We start from the raw sequence: 22,351 nt of genomic DNA on the forward strand, positions 1-22,351 counted from the left end.
GTTGATTGTTAATGCAGCCATTCCTGTCAGTTATCTGTGGAGCAGTTTAATATTGAACAGTGTTATGATTGCTTTAATCTTGAACTATAAAGCAGATTTCTTTGGGGATGCTTTAAGGCAGCGAAATATTATATCAGTTTGTGGTGTTTGTTAAAATAAGCTTTGGAGTTATAAATACCTACTTTGCTCAGACTCTTGCTCTGGATACATACACTATGCAGTAGATAGCATGTGAACAGAACATAGTACATTTACAGAGTGGATTTATAATATGCACAATCCATATAAGATTATTCATATATGAAGAGTAGCAGCCAGGAGGACGTCTTGACCTGGAAAAAGGATAGACAACAAAAATACATAATAATCATTAATCTGAAAGAAGGAGGCATATGTGCAATAGGTAATTGCCCATAGCCTGCTGGCTTCTTTTTAACTCTGGTAATAGAGTTAAAAACAGAAAATCCACATTCTAAAAGCAAAGAGCACAGGATGAAATATAAGGTCTAATGAGCTCAGACAGGTAAGAAGGAGAATTGCCATTTGGATTTTGTTATTAGATGCATCATAAAGTCTGATGTGAGATGGACATGGAGCCAGTGAGGATGATTAAAAGTGTCATGTGGTCTAGTTTTCTGGATTTAGCTCAAATTACAGCTGCAGCATATTGAGTCATTTGTAGACTTTAAGTCATTCCAGGGCTGAAAACAAAACAGTACAGTTGGTCCTGTGAGTTACGTAGGATTTTTCTACTTAATCTGACTCAATACAACATTTTCAAAACAACATTCCTGTTTACATGACCTAAAACCTTTCACATCCATTCAGTAATTGCTCTAGATAATAAAACAGTAACCTAGAATGACTTTATATGACCCCCACAGATACTGACGGATTTTATAACAGTCAGCAACAAGCGAACTTTACAACTGGAGATGAATTTCAAGTTGCCTTGAATGAGTCTTTCCCATTGCTCTGGTAAAACACAGGCAGCTCTCTTACTCAGAGACAGAGAGAGGGAGGGAGGAAGAGAAAGAGAGGAAGAGACGGCACTTACAGCATACAGAAAGAGGTAGAGAAAGAGTTTGAGTGGAGAGAGCGTGAAGAGGCTGAGTGTGACAGCACCGAATGAGAGGAGGAGGGGGAGGAGGAGGAGAAGGAGGGACCGTGTGGCAAAGACAAGGGTGGGTGAAACTGAGAAGGGGACGGACTGAAAGCGGGCAAGGGGAGGGATCATCAGAAACAGGGAAAGTAGATGACAGAGAGAAGGAAAAGAGGAATCTGAGGGAGTCAGGAGAAGAGAGGGGAGCAAAGGGAAAACAGCGCAAAAAAAAGGACAGCTCAGCAAATCAGCCTAGTAGCATTCTTCTCACAACTGAAGCGATCCAGGCTGAGAGGAGAAGTTGAACACACCAAGAGAAAAAAATACATAAATAGCATTTATAGTTTTCTCTCTGGCTGAAGTCATTTGAAGACTCCCTGGAAGGACAACGAACGAGAAGACAGAGGAATCAGAGAGCTTCTGCAGCCTCCGAGTGTCCTGCAGGGGAAGATGGATTCAGACTCTGGAGAGCAGAGTGACGGAGACCTCTCTCCAGGTAAGCCTCCAGTTCCTAATACAACAACATCAGTTTCTGGCACACTGTGGTAACTAGACTTTAACCAAAGATGTTGCACATTCAGTGTACTGGTTTCAGCATTTTTCACAAATTATATGTCCCCAAATCAGGAATCTCATTTACAACTTTAGGGGTTTAACACTATTTGTCCACTATCTGTTGCTCATTCCTGTGGTGTATGTCTCTGATGTTTTGACTGGCAGAGGCTCTTTCATTGTGTGGACGAGAGCTCAGGCTCCGTTACCACCAGGAACAGGCAAGCTCCAACACATGCAGCCAGTTTGTTCATCAACACATTCGGCTACAGAGACAGAGAGAGACAGAGCACAGCCTGCCCAGAACACTAAAATCAGCTTCTTCACTGTGGTGCACTCAGAGCATGAAATACTTTAGATTCTTGGATTACTGGAAGCTGTGGTTGTTTTATTGAAGTATTCAGTTTAAGATTGACTGTATTGTGCCAGGGTACCGAGCAAAGATTTATTGTAGTGATGAGACTTTAGACACTTTAAAGTTTAGTTCTCATTGAATATTTGCCAGCATTCCAAGCCAAGAGATGAAACAACCTTCTGGAGATAAGGTTGGGTTCAAAGATCAAGTGTGTCTCCAGAAGGTCTTCATAACACAGGACAGGAACATTCACCTGTACTGCATATTGTGTAGAGCTGGGACTTTTTGTCTTTGCTTTTTTACAGACACACATATACACAAGCACACACACAGTATAGTAGTTGTATTCTTTATTTTCCATCAGGCATGTGTAAGGACAGCCACTGCAGGACAATAGTGTGAAAGGTTGGACATAGAATTCAGGCTATGTTGTTTCTTTAGTAAGCAATTGTTTAAGGATGTTTATGGGGCTTTTTGACTCTTTATTTGACAGCAGAGAGATTTAATTTATGCTAATGATGCTCTGTCTGTCTGTCCGTCTGTCTGTCTGTCCTCTGTCTGAGGATGTACCAGTATCCTTTGCTGATTACAAACATGCATCTCGGGGTCCAAACTACAGCCAGGACTCTCATTTGATCATGGTCAAGACGATCTGTAGAGACAGAGGTTTTATCCATTTATTTTTTATATGAAGTGATTTACACTGTTTTCCAAAGACTGGGCCAGAAATAAATCATGGAAACATTTTTCATTTTTCTACACATGCTTTGATCTGCTAAAGCTGCCAGTAGCATAAAATAGCCACAACTTTTAAATGCAGAATGATTTAACTGTTGTGATCTTTTTAGTTGGGCGAAAAAACATTTTTCACAAGCTGAAAAGGAAGGTAAAAATCCTTCTACAGGAGCAGAATGATTTTTGATAGTGTGTTAGTCAAGAGACAGCAACAGAGTTACTCATGCTCAAAATGTATCGTGACTTTTAGCTGTTTCTATCTTTCAGTTTACTGTCCGTGGAAAAAATACAGGTATGTCTTACTCTATAAGGTCAAATGTGCCAACAAACTTGAGCAAACATATTTTGAAAACAGGCATATTTTGAAAGCCATGCTGTACACAAACATGACCCTTACACCTGGATAGGTGGATGAGGGATGTGTGATTGATCTACGCCTTAAATATGCATTCTGGCACAGAACATCAGTAGTGTAAATATTGAGGTATTTTATGTCAGGTGGCTTTGACCCTTCAGCCTTCTTCTCTGCCCTTGAGCTTTTAGTATTCTTATTAGAGGGTGAGTGTGACATCTTTAAGTCCTTGCTCACCTAATTACTACAGTTTTTATCAATGATTACGGGTGGTTTGTGCTTTTCTGGTTTTCATTTGCAGTTGTGCGAAATTTCATTCAACGTATTTGTTTTTCTTGTTCAGTTCTACAGTACATGTTCCACAAAACCTTCTAAGAAACCCCAGACAGCATCTCTGACCTTGGGAGATTCAGCCACAGGCTCCATTTATGTGAAACTCGCGAGGTTGTGCTTACATTAACATCGGAAATGAAGGAAAGACATTATGGCTGGCATTTAAGTCATGTAGTAGATTTAAAGCATAAGCACTTTGCTGCTAGTTTACTGACAATATTAACTATGTTAATATCCGCAGGGAAACTGGTTTGCTCACTCATGCATACGAAAGCTGCATGGGTTAAAAGTGAAAATACTGGTGAGTGATCATATGTGTTTTGCATTGTCGTGCCATGAACAAGAAAAGGGGAAACAATTTTTTTCAAAGCATTCCTCAAAACCTACTATCAGAAAATTGTCCTTAGAATGTCATATATACAACATGATTCACTTTAAATAGAGTTAAAAAGTAAAACAATAAATAAAAATGAAAAAATTAAATCAAGCATGTTCTGTTGAATGGGATCTGTTTGAAAAGTTATTATCTTTTCCTGTTCCTGATGGATTCCTTTGTAAAATAGGCACTGGTTGGAACAACCTAGAAGGCAGGGCTAGCTTGCTAACTGACACGGGCTAACCTTGTCAAACATAAGTAGACATTATTTTTGTGGCAGGTATCTATAAAGTAATTTACTTGTGCTCTGGTCAGTAAAAAACATTTGAATGTCTCTTCTCTGTTTGGGTGGCATCTGTACAAAGGACAAGACATGGCATTGACAAATTGACGTTATATGCATGGTGGGGTTTAGGAGAGGACTGGTCATTTTGTAAAAGTAACCAATGAACTTTCCTGCAAACATAATGCAAAAAACTGTGCTTAATAGAATATAATAATATTCTCATATTATTTGTATTTCTCTACTACATATGCAAAGTTACACCATTGCGTTTTACGATTTACAAAAACTGTAATGCAATTTGATAACGTGTGCCTGACAACAAAATGGGATCTTTGGTGCAGTGAAAAGTTACCATGTAAGATTTGGCATCTGGGCTGTGGAGCCAGACCGAGAAATTTCTGGTTTTTCTATTCTCTTTACTTTTTGTTATGTTAATCCACAAAGACCCACCACAATGCACTACTCTGTAACTACTATGAATGAAATACTCTCCAGACCTTGTAAAAACTCACACACAAAGGCTCACATTTTTCCCCATAATTATTCAGTCATCCAGTCATGCAATAACGTTGATACTGACCAGACTAGTACACACAAACTGATTCATCCAGCAATCAGAGTGGAAATGACCTGTGCCCAACAGCAAGTCAAAGCAAGGCTGACTGTTAACACACCTGTCTACCTGAGCGGAGTGAGCGGAGTCCATATGGGCGTATGATAGAGACTACGCATTTGCCTTTCACTACATACCAATACTTCAGGATGTTTCATTTCCAGATACTCATGCATTCTGGTGTGATTACTTTTTATATTAACCTGACATTATGTTGGAGGACATGAATAATCAGCCCACCACTTTTGGCTGATTCATCATGGTGATGCGACTCACTGTAACACCATAACCCAATCGTCCATCTGCAGTTCTATTTCCAGACATTTGTGTTTACTTCAGATTTTCTATGGAAAGCAGACTTGTTGAAAAAAGAAGCTATTTGGCTGTTGCAATAACAGCTGGGATATTCATAAGGGTAAGATGGCTCTTGCTGTGGTTCTAGTACAAACAGAAAAAAGTGCAGATGTTGTTTGATGACAAAACTGAAGTTTAATGTTTGGCCAGATAATCTTCAATTTTGACACAATTTCATTTTAACAGCTTTATTGTCCTTGTTAATGGCCACTAACCCACACATGTATAAATACTTCAGATATCTAAGAAAAAAAATCACTGGTGCATTTGACATGGCCCTGAGCACCAAGTGATCACAGGGGAGCTTTTGCCTCATGATTGCCATGTTGGCAGACAGGCCACATGCTTTACACATGACAGGGAAAGTGGGCCAACCCTACTACACTTTATATCCCATATACCGGCAGACACACACACACCCTTAGTCTTGAGCACTCCCAACACATGCATCCCTGATTTTTTTTCCTCCGCCTTTAATCTGGCCCACAGATGGAGAGTGCTCCATGCACCCCAGCCCTCTGCTCACACACACACACACATGCAAATACACACACACCAGGAGCTGGTTCTGGAAAATTGTAACATGAACTGAGAAAAAAAAAAGAACACAGAACTGAAGCTGTAAGTGGAAAAGACGACTCAGAAGAACGTGTGCTTTTCCTCTAGCTGCTGCAGAAGACAAATCTCAAACCTCTCAGGTCCCTGGCCAGTGTGTGAGTGCATTTTCCTGTGTATGAACTGCACTGACACAATAATACTGTGGCATTTCATAGTGTTTGTGGGACATTTGGAGAAAGAATTGCTTCCCCACAACTGAGACATTACTGAGATGTGAAATTAGACCACTGAGGCATTTTAGGCCTCATAGACACACACTCAGGAGGAGGAGAAGCCTGTGGTTTCACTGGAGGACCAGTTAAAGCAAAGCAAACAGTCACTAGTGGCGCCTGGTGTGAGAGACGAGCTGTTTGAGGGAAGGCAGTGTGTATAAAGGAAAGGCCGGACTGGCGTCAGTGGAGCAATGAGCCCTTACAGGTATCTAGTGTAGAGATTTGTGAATCCTGCACCCAGGAGCTGTGATGCATGCACTTGTGCTGTATGAGTATGTTTGTAACTACATTCATAACCACTTAATGGTACCATTGAAATTTCTGGTGTGTTTGTGAAAGCAACTGCAGTCTGCATTTGTCTTTTTCTACCTTCTTTTCCTCTCCCACTTTCTTATAATGACAGTCAAAGGGCAACAGAAACCAAAGAAGAGTGGGAGGCAATTACACAAGAAGTGCTTCACACTCAACTCTAGCACAACTGAACTAACTGTGCTGATTATGGCATTATGTGGTAGGTAAAGGTGGAATACCCACTTTCAACATAATACATCACAAATGTTTAGCAGTGTCACAGTACATCACATTAAGTTGCTTTTAGCGTACGTAGGAGGCAGCAGAGCAGACAGATGCGAAAAATTTGTCCGTGTAGACATTTCATGGGCAATGGTGGCAACAAAGAAAAACTACATCCACCACTTTGAGTTATCCTTAAGCGCTGGGATTTGAATTATCTCATGGAAGGATTGGGTTTCGCCTGCTTGTGGAGAGAGTTAGGATGAATAAACAAATGTAGTCAGTATAGTCAGAAACAAATCTACAAATGTGTGTGAGTTTGTGTGTTTGTGTGCAACCGCAGTTATTTCCTGGTCATTAGTTAGTGGCGGGTTGGCAGCCAAGAGTTTAGCAGCACTTTGGCTTTATACTACAGGGTCATGCATAGTGAAGACCTTCAAGGCAAAAGTATGACTCCAATCAAAGCAGCAGCAACCTTTTAATTGAGGTAGCAAAGACATCTGATACCAGCTGCTCTTTCCTACCTAATCTGTGCTACAATAATATCTAGAATTTCATGTTATTATTATTTAACCTGTCATCCTCAAAGGATGTAACATCTGCTGATGTCCTACTGGGATTTGAATGCTTTCCCATTTGAAAACATATCATAAAATTAGCATTAAAAGAAACTCCTTGACTAGTTTCTGTAAATCACTGTAATCTCAAGCAGCATTTCTTTTTATGGCTGTTCTGGAAATGTTAAACATACTTTTTTTTCAATTGCTAATAAGCATTAGTCAAAACTGAAGTCACATTGTCCAAACTCTTCACACAGTCAGCAAAACAGAAGTCCATGTGGAGCAAACTGTGAATCACTTTTCATTACTTTCACACAAAATGCATTCAGTGGCCACAGTTACCAAAATTCATGAACTCCTTTCTCAGTGAGAAACCATCCCATGCACTACACTATACTTTTGCAGCACATTTTTCAAATGTTAACATACTTTGTTCAAAACAGTTAAAAACACAATCCAAACAAGAGGATGGAAAAGAAAGTGGATTTCTGCTGCAGCCACATTGAAGTCTATAGAAAATCTTATAAAAAATATTGCTGAGTGCATCTGGGGACCTACAGAGGTGACCTGTGTTTGGCTCATTAGCAAGCAGATATATTTCATTAGCAAGCAGAGCTATTTCTCCTGACGCCTGCCGGGTTAGATTACACATTCTAAAAGATTATTCCCAAGATGCATTGCCAGAGAAGACATGAGATTTGATGTTGACAAAAACATGTGGCCAAATGCAGAAAAGAGAGTATGAGTTTCACACAGAAAGTACTGTAAATCACCATGCAAGAAATGGAAACCATAAATGGAATTTAAGCAAATTGCTGCATTCTTGATTCACTCTTGTTACAATATACAATAATTTAGTACACAAGATGCAAAGGTCTTACTTTATAATAAAACACTGATTTATCTGAAAAAGAATTTAAACTTTAAAGATAAAAAATTCTTATATGTACTGCTGTCTGTGTATTTTGTAGTCCGGTGTTTGCTTCCTGAGTGAGACTTGTTGCCAGTGCCTATTTTGAAACGTGTATGGCGTGTATGTTTTGTTGGTGAGAAAGAGTTTGGGAGGCAAGATGAACTGTTTAGCTGACATGCATGTCTATAATGACATGCATACTAAAAAATTGGTTTAAGTATTGACCAATGCTTGGTATAGTAATAGTTTATATTAGTACAACTAAAGCACATCCTGTGAATACTGAAAGTTGGAAATTAACTTTGTTAAGATAAGAATATGTCAGCTTTCAAAGGTTCACTTGCTCCTCTATTACTTTTTCATAAAAATTCCATGTATTTTAGCAGACAAATTAAAACAAAATATTTAAGACAAAATAAAAAAACAAAATTTTATTTAGTAAACTTATGTGGGCAATAACTGTTTTAGAATTTCTGAGTGACAGATGCTAGTGAGATAGCTAGGTGGGGGGCTGGGACTTCAGCTCTGTAAAAGGGGCAGTGAGTCTCTCTGTAAGTGATTTGACACCTTCCATCACCTAACTACTATGTAAACTCTGTTAGAGTGGGTGAACTAGTAAACAGACCAGGAGGCCAGAGTTATGGGGACAGTATCTAATCATGTGTGTGTGTGTGTGTGTTTGTGTGTGTGTGTCTTTGTAATCGACGCCACAGCATGCTGGGACTTGGCCGGGGTCTGTGAGAGGAGCGACTCACCCGGGGCCGGAAATCACTTATTTCCTTGCCACTCATGCTCAGCTCAATGTTGTAGATGTGGCGAGAAATGGATAGAGAAGAAAAGAGACAAGAGTGTCATGATGTAAGAGAAAGACAAACACCACAGCTGCAGATAATGTAAAAGGACGATGTTTTTGATGTCATGTGTGGTCTGTGTCTGATGTAAAATAACTTTGACAGGAGATAGATAATTAAAATGTGAACTTATGTTTTTCACCTCTGTTTTTTTTCTTTCATCCATCCTTCTTTCCATCATTCCTCCACACTTCTTTAAATGGAGGGACACAACCTCTGGTGTTTGAAATGACTGTGGCTGTAAATGTTTTTGGGTTTTTTTCAGATTTTTTTAAGCAAACATACCTCCTCTCCTCTTGGGTTTTCTGCTTTCTTCAGCTTACTTCTAATCATCACTGAATGGTGTGAAATGAAAATGTACATATTGCCAGCTCTGCCCACCCCCTCTTTTCTCTCACCCACATTCTTTCTCTGGATATAGAGAGTTTCTTCATTTAAGATGGAAAAAGTTGAGGAAGTTTTTGTCTGTGTTCAGGGCCAGATAAAGTAAAGAATATTTTATGCTCCTCCGTTTTATATTAGGTCTAAGTCTCACAGTCTGTCATTACAGTTTGCACACAAACGCACACACCCACACATTTTCACCAGTTTACTATAAATAGACTATCGCTGTTTTATAAATACAATTTCTTGGTATGGATGTTGAGTACCCGGCATTGTTTTTGCAAATTGTTTCACAATTTCACAAATTCTTCCTTTTTGCTGTGTTGCTGGGTGCCGCAAATCAAGGAGTAATGGCTCTAGTGTGACGTTATCTCAGTGACAGTTGCCACTACCAGTCAAAGTGACATGAAGTCAACTGTGGTTAAATGTGATAAGATGATAACAAAAAAAGTCTTTCATGTCCTCCTAACGTTAATCACAAATTGGTACATGATTTTTCTTATAAGCACGTGGCTGGTGTTCTCAATAGTCAACTATAAACATAGAAGTAAATATTACCAAGCCAGCTAATGCACGTAGCGAATTATGAGTGAAATCGCCTAATATTATCCCTTAACTTTTCATTCTTTGAGACACATAACCTACATATATATCATAAGAAATAAAGCAAAAAAAACCTCTGCATGAGAGCAAAAGCAACAAAGTCCCCTCTGCATTGCCCCTATGGTATAGCAAACAAAATAAAGTGATCATTTTAATCAATCTGCATTGTTTTTATCTAATTATATCAGATGCCCTTTAGATGTTCTGACCCTCAGACAGAGTCCACTACTGCTGCTAAGTTGTAAATGTCCAGTCCAGGTAATCATTAAATGAGTGTGTAGTAGTCAGGAAATCTGATCCTGTTGGTTAATGTTAAGTTTTCAAGTGCAAATCCCGGCCCTGGAGACTATTCAGATAAACTTGTAGTTTCTTTAACCATTGTTAAAACAGTCCTCACAATTTATTTCTACAGATTTGCCTCCAGCTGTGCACCACCTACACATTGTTTACAAACTGTAAAGCGTACTAATGAAACGTTCCATATTTTGCCCACAACCAAACACAATTGACAGGACTTGTCATTTGACAGAGTAGTAGTACAAAGTAGTTTTCCAGAGAAACTCACAGAAAGCAGACATGGGGAGGGGTGACATCCTCCAGTCATTTCCATGCCTGGGCAAGCAGGTAACTGTGGCCTGGTTCAAACAATGACAGACGTAAGCAAGGCACAGCCGGCAAAGACATTAGCTTCATAGCAGAGTCAGGAGGCAGAGCTCTCACAGGGATGTCCACACTGTGTCCTGTATACCACTTCCAGCCATTTCTCTGGACATCATAACAAAGAGTGACTGTGATGAAAGCCAAGGGCAGCTGGACAGCTGAAGGTCAAATCCCTAACCCCCCTCCTGTTTTGTGTTTTTGGTGCAGTGGCACATTAATCAATCAGACATCTCCTGCTATAGCCTCATTTGGCCTCAGTTCTCTGGTTCAGCTCTACAGGGACATGGCCATTAAAACTAAAGAGACAGAGAGAAACAAATAAAGAAATGATAGATGGAGCATAAAATAAGGCTTCGTGTTCTTGTGTCCCTCCTGACTCAGAGAGGATACTAAGTGCTTTTCTCTGGAATCTTGGTCACAGTAGAGACCTTTAGACCAGTCCCAAGACAAACACACTTAGTAGATACAAATACAGTATCAAATAGTATATCAGACCTCTTCATTAAAGTTACATTAGCATCCATCAATTTGCTGTTATTGCTGTGAAACACTCCCAACAGGTTTGTTTGTGTGATTAATCATCTACTATGTTTCGTTTTTCACCTTTCAATTTAACCTGTGAGTTCAGGGTCGCCACAGCGGATCGTTTGTCCGCATGTTGATTTGGCACGTTTTCATGCCCTTCCTTACGCAAGCCTCCCCAATTTCTACCGGCCTTCGGACTGCCTCCGACCCTCTGTATCTGGCAGTAATGCTTGTTTCACTATTGTCAAGTATTCTGACCATTGCACAATGCGTACATGCTAAATCAATGTTGGGGAAGCTACTGTAAAAGCATAGCCTTGTAAGATGTTGAAGTAGAGCAAAGCCACCCTAAGGGAGAAATGTAGTTTGGTTGAACTGAGCTACCGTCTTTCCATGTGAAGCTATAATGAAATAAAAACAAATAAAAACTACATGAATCACTATGAAAATTTAATGTGTTGTTGAAATACCAATGAGTTGCTAAATGTAATTAAACTACTTGTTTTATTACATGTACTTCTACTGAAACTACGTGTTATAATCCATACATTTGATTAATCCAGCTTTGTACTGGTAATGCTGAGTATTATGCTTTACAGTGGAACACTCATCAGAAATTGTATGATGATATCTTTCAGATACATGTTATAAACATAGTGCCTGTTTCTAACATATAAATCAAACATATCTTTGGCATTTCTCTACCGCTGTTTCTTGTTGTTTAAAATATAAACAGACACCATTATAGTATCTGCTGTGAGGTAATGCTGATCCAGCAGATTTATGAAGTTGTGATTCCAGTGCTGGTGGTGAGGCTTTTAAACCGTCCATTTGCTATTTATCATCCTCCAACAAAAGCATCACAATAAAATGGCTCATAGGACTTCATCTTACCATTTATTGCATTGTCAACTGCATAATTCAGCGTAAGCTCTTTATCAACGCTCTTATTTTATTAGGATCAACTTGTTTGCTTATTCTTGCTGGTATTGTTCTCTCGATGTACTATACACTGGTCAGCCACATCATTAACACCATGGTGGTTTGAATGCTGTGGTAGGCAAGGCTCAACCTGGTTGCTCGGACCCGTCTGCCACTATGCAGCCCTGTACACAGCAAGCGGCGGTGTCCTATGTGTTCTGACCTGTCATGACCTATCATGAAATATCAATTGTATCAATATCTTGTATCTTCAGAATCTGTGAGGAGCAAAAATCTGCATTTTGCGCTTTTGAGCTGTACCCAGAACATTCCAGTTTCAGTGACAGAAACTAATTGATTCACAGGTAAATTCACAGGTAAAATGAGTTTACTAAACTTTAATAACTGTAGCCCCACTTCACAGAAATGAAAGTTATTAAGATATTGAACGTGAGTTATTTATTAACCATAAAAGTCCTGAGCAGCTGTTAATGGTATCATGAATGACCTCTATCATCCTGAGAGTGCCCTTTTGAAAGTACTTCATCTTTTGCATGTCATGAATAATGCAAGTCAGTGCAGTAGACTTTACTGTCATTCTGTCTCTCAGCAAAAAACCTTGCTTTCTCAATCTTTATCATCCCAATTTACTTGCACACACATGCATGAAAAAAGGACAGAGTGTGCAGGGGCGGTATGTTTGAGTCATCTTTTGATTTGAGAAGTGGGAGTCAAAAATATGCCAGTACTGGGTCTTTGCAGGTCCAGCGTGACTGGAGGAAAGACATGAAATAAAAAAAAAAATTTCTATTTATTCCACCACCTGGATATTTGTGCAGCTCTCTCTTTTTGTATAATGCTGTGCATCGTGAAGTATCTGTTGTATTTATTACCTAAAATACTTACTGTGTTTACTGTGCATGTGTTTATCACTGTGTATGGAACAGAACTGACAACACAGAATCAACAAGTCAGAAGCCTGCAGAGTGACTGCTGGAAATAAAATATGTCTCTCCTCCAGCTCCACTAGCCAAGCTCTGATACCAGCTGGCACAACACATATTTCTTTGCTCCCCACTCCAGACCACTGGCCTCTCATGCTTGCTTAAAACTAGCACGGCAGGCTATTAAAACCCCCTTTACTGTTGCTGAATGACCCACACTATTGTTGTGCTTAAGCATAGTAAGTGCAGGCAGAGATTCTGCAGCAACTCCTTATTGGAAACCAAAAGAAAAAGGCTGAAGCAAAATAGGAGGAAATGCAGCTGTCTCCCCTGTTTCTATCAGTGGCATGTAGAACAATATACTGGGTATGTTATTGATTGGCACTGCTGATGGATGAAAAACTTTATTACTAAAGGTTTTTTCTGGACATTTTGCCATAGTTATAGCACAGAAGCAGGCAGACTTTAAAGTTTAACTCTTGGATATGAAATATGAATGTGCTCCTGAAGTCCAGGTTTACAGAATGTATAGCAAAAGGGCATGAGAAGTGTGCAGTTGTTCATCAGTAAAAATAAGTAGAAAAATATCTCTGTTTTAGGTGCAAAGATTGGCTTGGAACCCACTCATTTCTGTTTTGCATATTCAGTTATACAAGTCATTACTGCCTATGAATGGAAAATAGGTTGCAGATGGAAAGGAAGTGTACAGCAGGAAACTTTGCTAATGGCTTAACTGGGCTACAAGGAAACAGAATTCAATAGCTTTTTGTATATCCTTTATATAAACAGTCCTCACCTCTCCTCCTTTTCTGCCTATTTGAGCCAGGTTGTTGGTCAGCAACCTTTACTGTTTAAAACACTAATGTTTAGAGGAAAGAATGACAGTTGCTAAGCAGTCAAGCAGTTTAAATCAAAAAATACAAACTTTTCTCATTTTCTTTGTCATTTTCATGTTTTTTTTTTTAATTTTTTTGATTCCCACAGGTTCATCCAGTATGACTGTGAATGAACACCTGTTTTTGTTTTGTGTGCAGATACAAGCATTTGTGGGGAACATACGAATGTCTATGTAGAAAATAGAAACGCACCTGTGCAAAGAGAGTGACCTGGTTTTGTCTAATACTAAACATTAGCATGTTGTCATTAGCAACACAAAACAGGAAAGCACTAGTGTGTGTGTGTGTGTGTGTGTGTGCGTGTGTGTGTGTTTCAAATACATGATACATGACCAGGATCTTGAGCTCTGCAAAATCTCAGAAAAGTCCAGAGCAAAACATCATTTCATTAATAAATGCAGAATGACTCACTGACAAAAAGCAGTATGTATTCAATTCTTTCCCTTTTTTTACATTTATATGAATTAGTGCTTTGGCACTTTATGTTTTTTACATTTTTATTCTGTTTAATTGATATGTTTATAGATAATTAAATCTAAATAAATGCTAAAAAAGACATATTACTTTGATCTTTCAGCATTTTTGTAGAACAAAACCATCTAGGATTTATTCAGTGCTGGTGTTTTGTCTACACATTGGAACATATCCATCCAATTACACATAAGTCTTGTTACAGTCCAGTATTTCTGGTGTATTTATTTAAATGTTAATTTAATCTGGTTGGATATGGTATATTTTTAAGATCACCTTGACTATTTAATAGCTAAAAACAGATTCTGTAGTTTCTACTACAACAGTGATATCTTGATTTTTGATATTTTAAATTTCTTCTGAATTTTGATGATGACTGACTGGATTACACTTATCTTAAAGATGTTTCTTCTGCTGTTAAAAATGAGGTCCAACACATGGAAAACAGCCATTGAATAGCGCAGTGTTTCACACTTTCACACAGTTGCCTCAGTCAGACATGTTTTAATATGTTCCAGCTGATAAGCCCACAAGTGCCTCCACTGTTGACTCAGTTAAGTCCAGTTTGCCCTCCTCAGTGTTTGCTGCTGTCCTGCTAATTGTTCATTCCTATGGTTTCTCTGGAATGAGAGCAAAACAAGCCTCAGGACCCTGTCTCACAGCCCAACAGGACAGCACACTGTGAAATATCAAGGTTATCAGCACATGTCATCAAGTGTTGAAATGTATTGCTGATAAGGGGCCAGGGTTACCTCACTTAACTTCAAAAGATATCTGTGTTTATTGGAAGCAAAAATAATTTTAAGAAAGTCCAGTTGCAGATGAACAGCACCTCTTTGGCTACCAGGGGACAAACTAATACCAATTGTATTCATTTTGTATGTACATTGTGCCATGTACTCCATGTGTGCTATGTTTTTGGTATTGGTTGTGATGTTTTTGTGCCATATGTGCACATGACATCATATATTCGATATGTTAAAGCAAAAACATACAGTCAGCAGCCAGTTTGATTAAATTAGCACAAACACTGGCAACAAGGGGTGGAAAAGCTAGCCTGGCTATGTCAGAAGTTAATAAAATAAATCTGCCCTGAGCAGTTACCAAGCAAACAGCAGAGACTCCGGGACGTCATTGGTCATGCCCATTAAATCATCCAGTATGTCACCATCCATAAAAATTGTTATACTTACACTTGGTCACACAATTGTTGTGTGGGTGAAAGAAACAAAATATAATACGTTTCAGAGCTTCACGGAAGTTGGAATAGCAAATTTAAGATTGACGTTAAGTAATGTTGCATTTTTATTGCATTGCGTTGTTGCATTTTTTTGAGTCCATGTTTGACTTAATGTTATAATTCTGAAAAGCGTTGCTACAGTAAATCAGTGCTGGTGCCATAGTAGGTCAGTAGAGGAGTGCTTACAATTGCCCAGTCTCCATTATATTTGATTGATTTGAAGAACATTTTAGCCAAAAAAAAGATCAAATAAATATCGGGGAACGAATTTACTGATTTTCCTACATGATTTCTGTCAGAGGAATATTTTTTAGCTTTTTTTTTCGAAAATCTACTATCTAGACATAATGAAGCCTGCTGCTAAGTGAAGACTATGGGGATTAGGGTGTCTACTGGGTAAATCGCTTTTAACTACTATAGCAAATATTAACTAATTAAATGCTTTTAGTGTTTTAGTGTTACCAAAGGTTTGTCGGTTGTTCCAGCAGTAGATTGTCAGTGGACAATCCAGTGGTTTGTAATATTTCAACCATTGCAAAGTGAACGGAACTGTCCGCGTGTGTGTTGACTTATCTAATTTAAACAGTAGGTAACACTGACACAGGAAAACCAGGTGTATCAGGGGAGTTGAGCGAGCTGACCGAAAGTCTCCCCAGTTCCTCTGAAGATTCGTGTCATCAGCACTGAGCTTTAATGAGCTTCAGTTAAATATATCTCACTCATATTTATTAAAGGTTTCCCTTGGTATGAGCCTGTATCTTTTATTATCTTCAGGACACAGTGACTACAGAAAAAACTCAGGACTAAAAAAAAAAACAGGAAACTTAAAATTACTGTTTTAATAGTCTAAGTCTCAGGTCATAGACTAAACTAAACACAGCATGAAAATATGTTCCCTGATATCCATGTTACATATGAATATTGAATTGCATTTCACAGACACACAGCAGAAAGCATTCATTGGCTCTGCGAGCGAAACCAATTAGCACTTGAACCAGAATGGTAACCCATTTCTAAAAAAGTAGATTGGATAATACTTGATATTCTTTGCTCGCTGTGTTGTAAAACCATTTGCTTTAATTTTTACTCCTTGATATTCTGCAAGTGTCTATGACTGAAATTAAAATAAATTAATTCACATGGAGATTTTTATAGCCCACCATTTTCAGCAGGGCAATTTTGGCTGAGCTCCATGTTCCACACTGGATGTATGTTCTGAAGCAGCACAGCAGAAAGTGTTGACTCAGTGCTCTAAAAACATCAGGCGGAACAAAGACAGACTGTCTAGTCAACAGCCATGGTCAGAGAGCAGCAAGCACCTTACTAATCCTGATGTTAAAAGTAAACTTCACCAATTCCCAAAACACTGTTATGTAACTCTTTGATGGGGAGATGAAATCAGCAACTGGACTACATCAGTGTAGATCTTTGCTCCTGGTTTTGTTTTCAGCAACTCCTTCCCAGGTGCTTTACAGAAAGCCCACTTTATTTTGTAAAAACTGTAAACTTGAGGACAAGTGATGCAGAGAAAATAATGAGTAGACAGGAGGAAAGGTGCGAGAGCAAGAAAGAGATAAGAAATAGAACTGACAGCTTGGACTCTTCATTAACTGATTCTGACAGTCTGGCTTTTGCATGTCACTCATCTCAGCCTCTGGGTGACAGGCTGTATGTGAGTGTGTGCAGAGCTCGACTTGTCAGTGTCTCCATGTGCACTTTTATAATCATATACCCTCACTTATCGTGTGTGCTAAAATCTCCAGCCAGACTCTGAATCACCAATCTTTTTCCCCACCACTCTGACTCACGCCTCAAGTCACCTCATATCCATTCTTCACAGTATTTCCCCCACATTCTTTGAATTTTGCTATGTTACTCACCACTATGGGATGTGCAAACACTTGAGACAGAGGTCAAAGCAAGTGAATAAATGGGCACCTGCTGGTCCTCAGAAATTGGCCCTTGGCTGTGTGGTCTGGAGTGGCAGAAAAATAATTAGTCTACTTATAGCTCTACATTAAAAACAGAAAAGATCCAATCAGTACCTTTCACACAGCACTCTTTTCACTCATGACATAAACTGATCTTTGCAGTGAGGATCACAGATACTTTTTTGATACTTTATTTGCGTGTGATAAAAATACATTTAGAAAACTGAGTGGTTGGTCACTGGTAAGATCCAAATCCAGATAGCCTGCACGACCATTGGCCTGACAAGGCCCGGCTTTATGGAGCAAGCTGTCACCTTTATCCGTGTGCCAAGGTTTCAGAAATCTATCCAGTTGGGTTTCTGAATATCAGAGACTCCGTGACACAAAGAGCTGCTTCAGAGAAACAGGAAATGACAGTGACAAAGAGAGCCTGTTGATGAGAGGCACAGAGCTGCCCAGTGAAAACCACAGTTATATATCTTGATGTGGCTATTCAAATGTCATGGAATGTATTGTTTTGATGCTGTGAAACTTTATATGCACGTTGTCTTCACATCACCCCAGACATAATGTTTTACATTTGGTAGCTTAAGGAGCAGTCTCTTAACAGCAGTGTGCAGGGATGAGACACTGACAAATTGATGCTGATGAAGAAAGCAAATGACTTGGATGAGTGATTGGCAGCTACTCTTAGTACTTATCTGTTTGCTGTACTGGTTGTGGCCACCATATATTATAGATGAGATTAGATTTGGACCTTGAATGGCCTAAATGGAAAATACCTCCTTTCACACAGAAAAGTACACACAAATTTAACGTACGGTGTATACTGTCCACAGTCATTTAAGTTCATTTAATGCTACACTAATTAATACATTTTATATCGATCCATGACCATGCATAACATGAAAGGTCAGACAAGCAATTTGACACAGCTCTGCAATTCCCCTCAGCTCTACTGATTTTAGTATCTCACATTTGACAGAAAATATGATTCACTATGTGGCTCTGAATTGACAATTGTTAGCTAATACATTTTACCATTTTATAAATCAGAATATGTCCCTATTTTGGTTCCTTTTTCTGCTGCCCCTGACCAGGCAAATCACTTGTTGCTTCAGGTGGATTTTTGATTATTGCACTCAAATACAGTCCAAAAAGTGGAACTTATAATACAACCAGTATTTAGAGTTGTTTAAAACAAAAAAAGCTCATACCTTTAAAGAACTCCTGGAACTAAACTGAACAACACTTACTGTTCATAACTGATGTTTAAATTTCAATCAGCTGTACGGAAGAATGGAAATAAGACCAGAACGTAAAATCTTTTGCACTGGGAAATGACCTGACATTATTAGTTGTTAAATGTCATAGTGGACTAATTATATTTATGTAAAATGCCAGTTAGAGTCACACCAACACGTTAAATGTCACTTTGGTACATTCACACGAACTGCAGTATCTGGGCATTCAGGTAATAGGACAGATTGATCGCATTTCTCATTGTTGTGCAACATTCAACATAAACACACACACACCCAGCTGATATGTTCTGCATGGTCACATATGGTAGTTGTCTCTTTTAGATGAAATTATAATGATAACAAAGCATCCTCTTTAAATTTGGGCTCATCTGCTGTTCTGTGCCAAGTCCGGTGGACAATGACAACCCCGTCCACTCTCTCTCAGCCTCTGTCTCTCTGGAGGGCAAAAAGCTGTAAATGTGCCCAGGATCCAGGAGTAATAAGTGAAACCTCTTTCCTCTGCTTTAATCATAATAAGAGTTATCTGGTGTGTAATTTGTAGCTGGGTGGCAACTAAAAAAAAACCCTTCTCTATCCTCCCACTCCTCACATTCACGGAGACACATGTTAGGCTGCTGGCATCGCTGTATGAAGACACAGGCAGCCTTTGATGTTCTCCTCTATAATAAATTACGACGGCAGTAGAGCACGGCCTAAACCTGTGACAGTGTGTAAAGAGGATCTTATCGCTGTATAGCTGTTTCATGTTATCCCGAGGAGGTAGTCATTCCTATCAGAGTCAGCCCACCACACCGTCGCCAACTTCAGGAAGGATGCCGCCCTACTATAGCATGTGGCTGCACCGGCTTTCATCTCCACCTCAGCGTTCATTTGTTCAGAATTCACATTGTGTTACTTTTTATATCTACGCCAAATTCCCAAAGCACTATATTGTTTTTTTCAAGTATACTTCTAATAAGCTGCATGTCTATACGTCCAAAATTGGAATAGATTGCATTTAGCCTTTGTTTGTGCCAGAAAAACTAAATCTTTTGAAGGAACCGTGCTGGGCCTTCGTATTTACTTAGATCCCATTAAATACTGTCACCACTTTTCTGGTTACACAACAGATAGTTGTGTAACAAAGTCAGAGAAAAATTCACTACTTCCCTCTGAATAACTGAGCCTAATGAGCAGACTTTATGAACAGTTTTTTTTTATGGTAAAGTAATGTCAGTGAAAACTAGAGAAAGGAAGGACCCATATTGTTGCTACAATGGGTCAGCAGAGTTTTTAATCCTGTTTGTCCAGATTGAAGTCAGCTGTTCCGTGTAAACACACTGAAATGGAAGAACAATGATTAAAGTCAATAATAATTGAATGCACATAGAGAACTGGAATGTGTCATGATACATTTATTTTAAAAAAACAACTTGAGATTATGCATTTAAAACACTGCTAGCTTATTTAATGCCTCCTGAAAAGAATCTGAAAACTTAAAACATGAATCACTTGTTGTGTTAGCAATGTTTCATTTTTATGACCAGGTCATAAGTGATAGTATGCCAGTGTTATTCCACTGTTATTTCAACAAAAGTCATGTTACAGTGACTTCCAACCTTTAAGACTAACTTCACACCCTTTGCTTTTCTTATTTCTCTTATTTCAGGGCAAGAGAGCTTTAACTCTCGCTCCCTGGCACTGCAGGCCCAGAAGAAGATCCTGAGCAAGATGGCGACCATGGTGGTGGCCAACATGCTGACAGATGACACTAGCAGTGAGATCTTGGATGAGCTCTACAAGACAAGCCGGGAGTTCACCAAGAGCAAAAAGGAAGCCCACAAGATCATCAAAGACGTCATCAAGATCGCCCTGAAGATCGGCATCTTATACCGTAACCACCAGTTTAGCCCCGATGAGCTGGACACAGTGGAGCGCTTTAAAAAGAAGATGAACCAGGCGGCCATGACAGCAGTGTCATTCTACGAGGTGGAGTATACATTTGACAGGAATATTCTGTCAGAGCTCCTGCTGGAGTGCAGGGACCTGCTTCATACGCTGGTCGAGCAGCACCTGACCGCTCGCTCACACGCACGCATTGATCACGTTTTCAATCATTTTGCCCACGGGGAGTTCCTGGCCGAGCTGTACGGGGACGGAGAGGAGTACAGACTCTCTCTGAGGAAGATCTGCAATGGCATCAACAAACTGCTGGACGAAGGAACGCTTTAACCTCTCACTCATGACCTTATTCACATCTAGCTCTTTCTCCTTTTGCTCCTTCACCTGCTGGTCTCTCCTGCCTCGTCCTATTCCCTTTTCAGTTGCTCACACCTGACCACTCACAACCCTTTGCCTTTTTGTCTTCCTGTTTCTTCTGCATCCATGTACAGAGAGCTAGTTGTAAGATCCTGCTGCTGTTCACTGAGGGAATTCTTTTAGACTGTCTTTCCGCTCAATGGATCATAGCTGCACTTTGAGACCGTCTGTTTCACAATGTATGCATTATAACATTCTAAGTCCTTCCCTTTGTGTGCAGAAGTGTACTGTACCAATGGCCAAAAATCATACATTGGTTATATTTGGTTGTGGGAGATTCTTTCTCCCTTATTCTCTCTCTCTCTCCGTCCCTCCCTCCCTCACTCTTTCTCTCTCTCTCTCTCTCTCTCTCTCTCTCTCTCTCTCTCTTTGTGTGTGTGCAAATTTGTTTGTATGGGATTCTCTTGAATAATGTGTTTGTATGTTTAGTGGAATGTGTAGATTTATTTAAAAAATTAATAACTGAAATCTCTCATTCACATGTACTATAACCCTTTGTTTTGGCATTACAAACTGCGGTTAAATGCATCCTGATTGCTTTAGGTTTTTTTTAGACTTGAGTCCACCTTAGGTAATTTGAACTGGAAATTTAGAGAAACATACACATGTTCTACAATTTGACTTGCAGCATACAGCCAAGGCCGCATTGGAGTGGTTTTGGGTCAAGACTCTGACTGAAAGGCTCTGTCAATGATTAGACTTTGACCCAGTATTCTCTGTGAAGAGACCTGAAGATGGTAGTTTACAAATGCCTCCCATCAAATCTGACAGAGCTTGAAAAATCTGTCAGAAACAAAGGGAAAGTGCCCAAAACCAGAAATGGTTGTAGAGATTTACTCAAGCAGACCTGACATTCTGAATTAAAGGTAAAATATGAAACTTTTGGCAATAGAGTTGTCCTTAGCAATGGTTTCAAAATCAATCCACCCTGAGCATCAAATACTGACAGTGTGTAAAGGCCTGTGGCATCTCATAGATACCCTCAAGGTACCTTTTCACACCGACATGCACAGGGTTTGACCTGTTGGTTAGAAGGACCTGCCTCCCTCATAAACCTCTAAAGCTGAATATCCAGGCACAAATATCACCAGTTTGTGTCATCAGAGGATTTGTCACATTAGGATAAGTTATAAAGCATATCTCTACTGAAAACATTTTAAAAGTTACATAGTATTGAATTATAATTTATATGTTCAAAAGTGTGAAAACCTTTGTAAATGACAGATTTCAGTATTTGATTTTTAATAAATTTGCAAAACTTTGTAAAAACATGTTTTCACTTTGTTGTTATGGTTATTGACTGTAGATTTATGGGCATACATGACAACTGTATCCATTTAAAATTAAATCTACAACACAATAAAGTGTGCAAAAAGTGAAAGGGGTCTGAATATTTTTGGCAGCCACATGGTGTGTGTGTTTTTTTGTTTGTGCTGATGTTCAATGTACAAGGCTGTAACACCTGTATCTTTGTGTTAAAGGTTTGTT

General features: G+C 39.2%; 1 protein-coding gene across 1 annotated transcript; it reads left to right on the forward strand.

Annotated features, from left to right (window-relative positions):
• The first annotated feature begins 1,236 nt into the window (after positions 1-1,236).
• On the forward strand, positions 1,237-22,244 carry tnfaip8l3 (tumor necrosis factor, alpha-induced protein 8-like 3). Its single transcript, XM_067495950.1, has 2 exons — positions 1,237-1,598; positions 20,214-22,244. The coding sequence occupies exons 1-2, from the start codon at positions 1,553-1,555 to the stop codon at positions 20,774-20,776; spliced, it is 609 nt and encodes a 202-aa protein (XP_067352051.1). The 5' UTR covers positions 1,237-1,552; the 3' UTR covers positions 20,777-22,244.
• The last annotated feature ends 107 nt before the right edge of the window (positions 22,245-22,351 follow it).

This window comes from Channa argus, chromosome 2, assembly GCF_033026475.1.
Source record: "Channa argus isolate prfri chromosome 2, Channa argus male v1.0, whole genome shotgun sequence".
NCBI classification, from domain to species: Eukaryota; Metazoa; Chordata; class Actinopteri; order Anabantiformes; family Channidae; genus Channa; species Channa argus.

What these genes read in the sequence shown, in the direction of transcription:
- tnfaip8l3 (XM_067495950.1), top strand. Translation starts at nt 1,553, where the DNA reads ATGGATTCAGACTCTGGAGAGCAGAGTGACGGAGACCTCTCTCCAG. An exon ending in TGACGGAGACCTCTCTCCAG is followed by an intron (nt 1,599 to 20,213) that starts GTAAGCCTCCAG and finishes CTCTTATTTCAG; the next exon opens with GGCAAGAGAGCTTTAACTCT.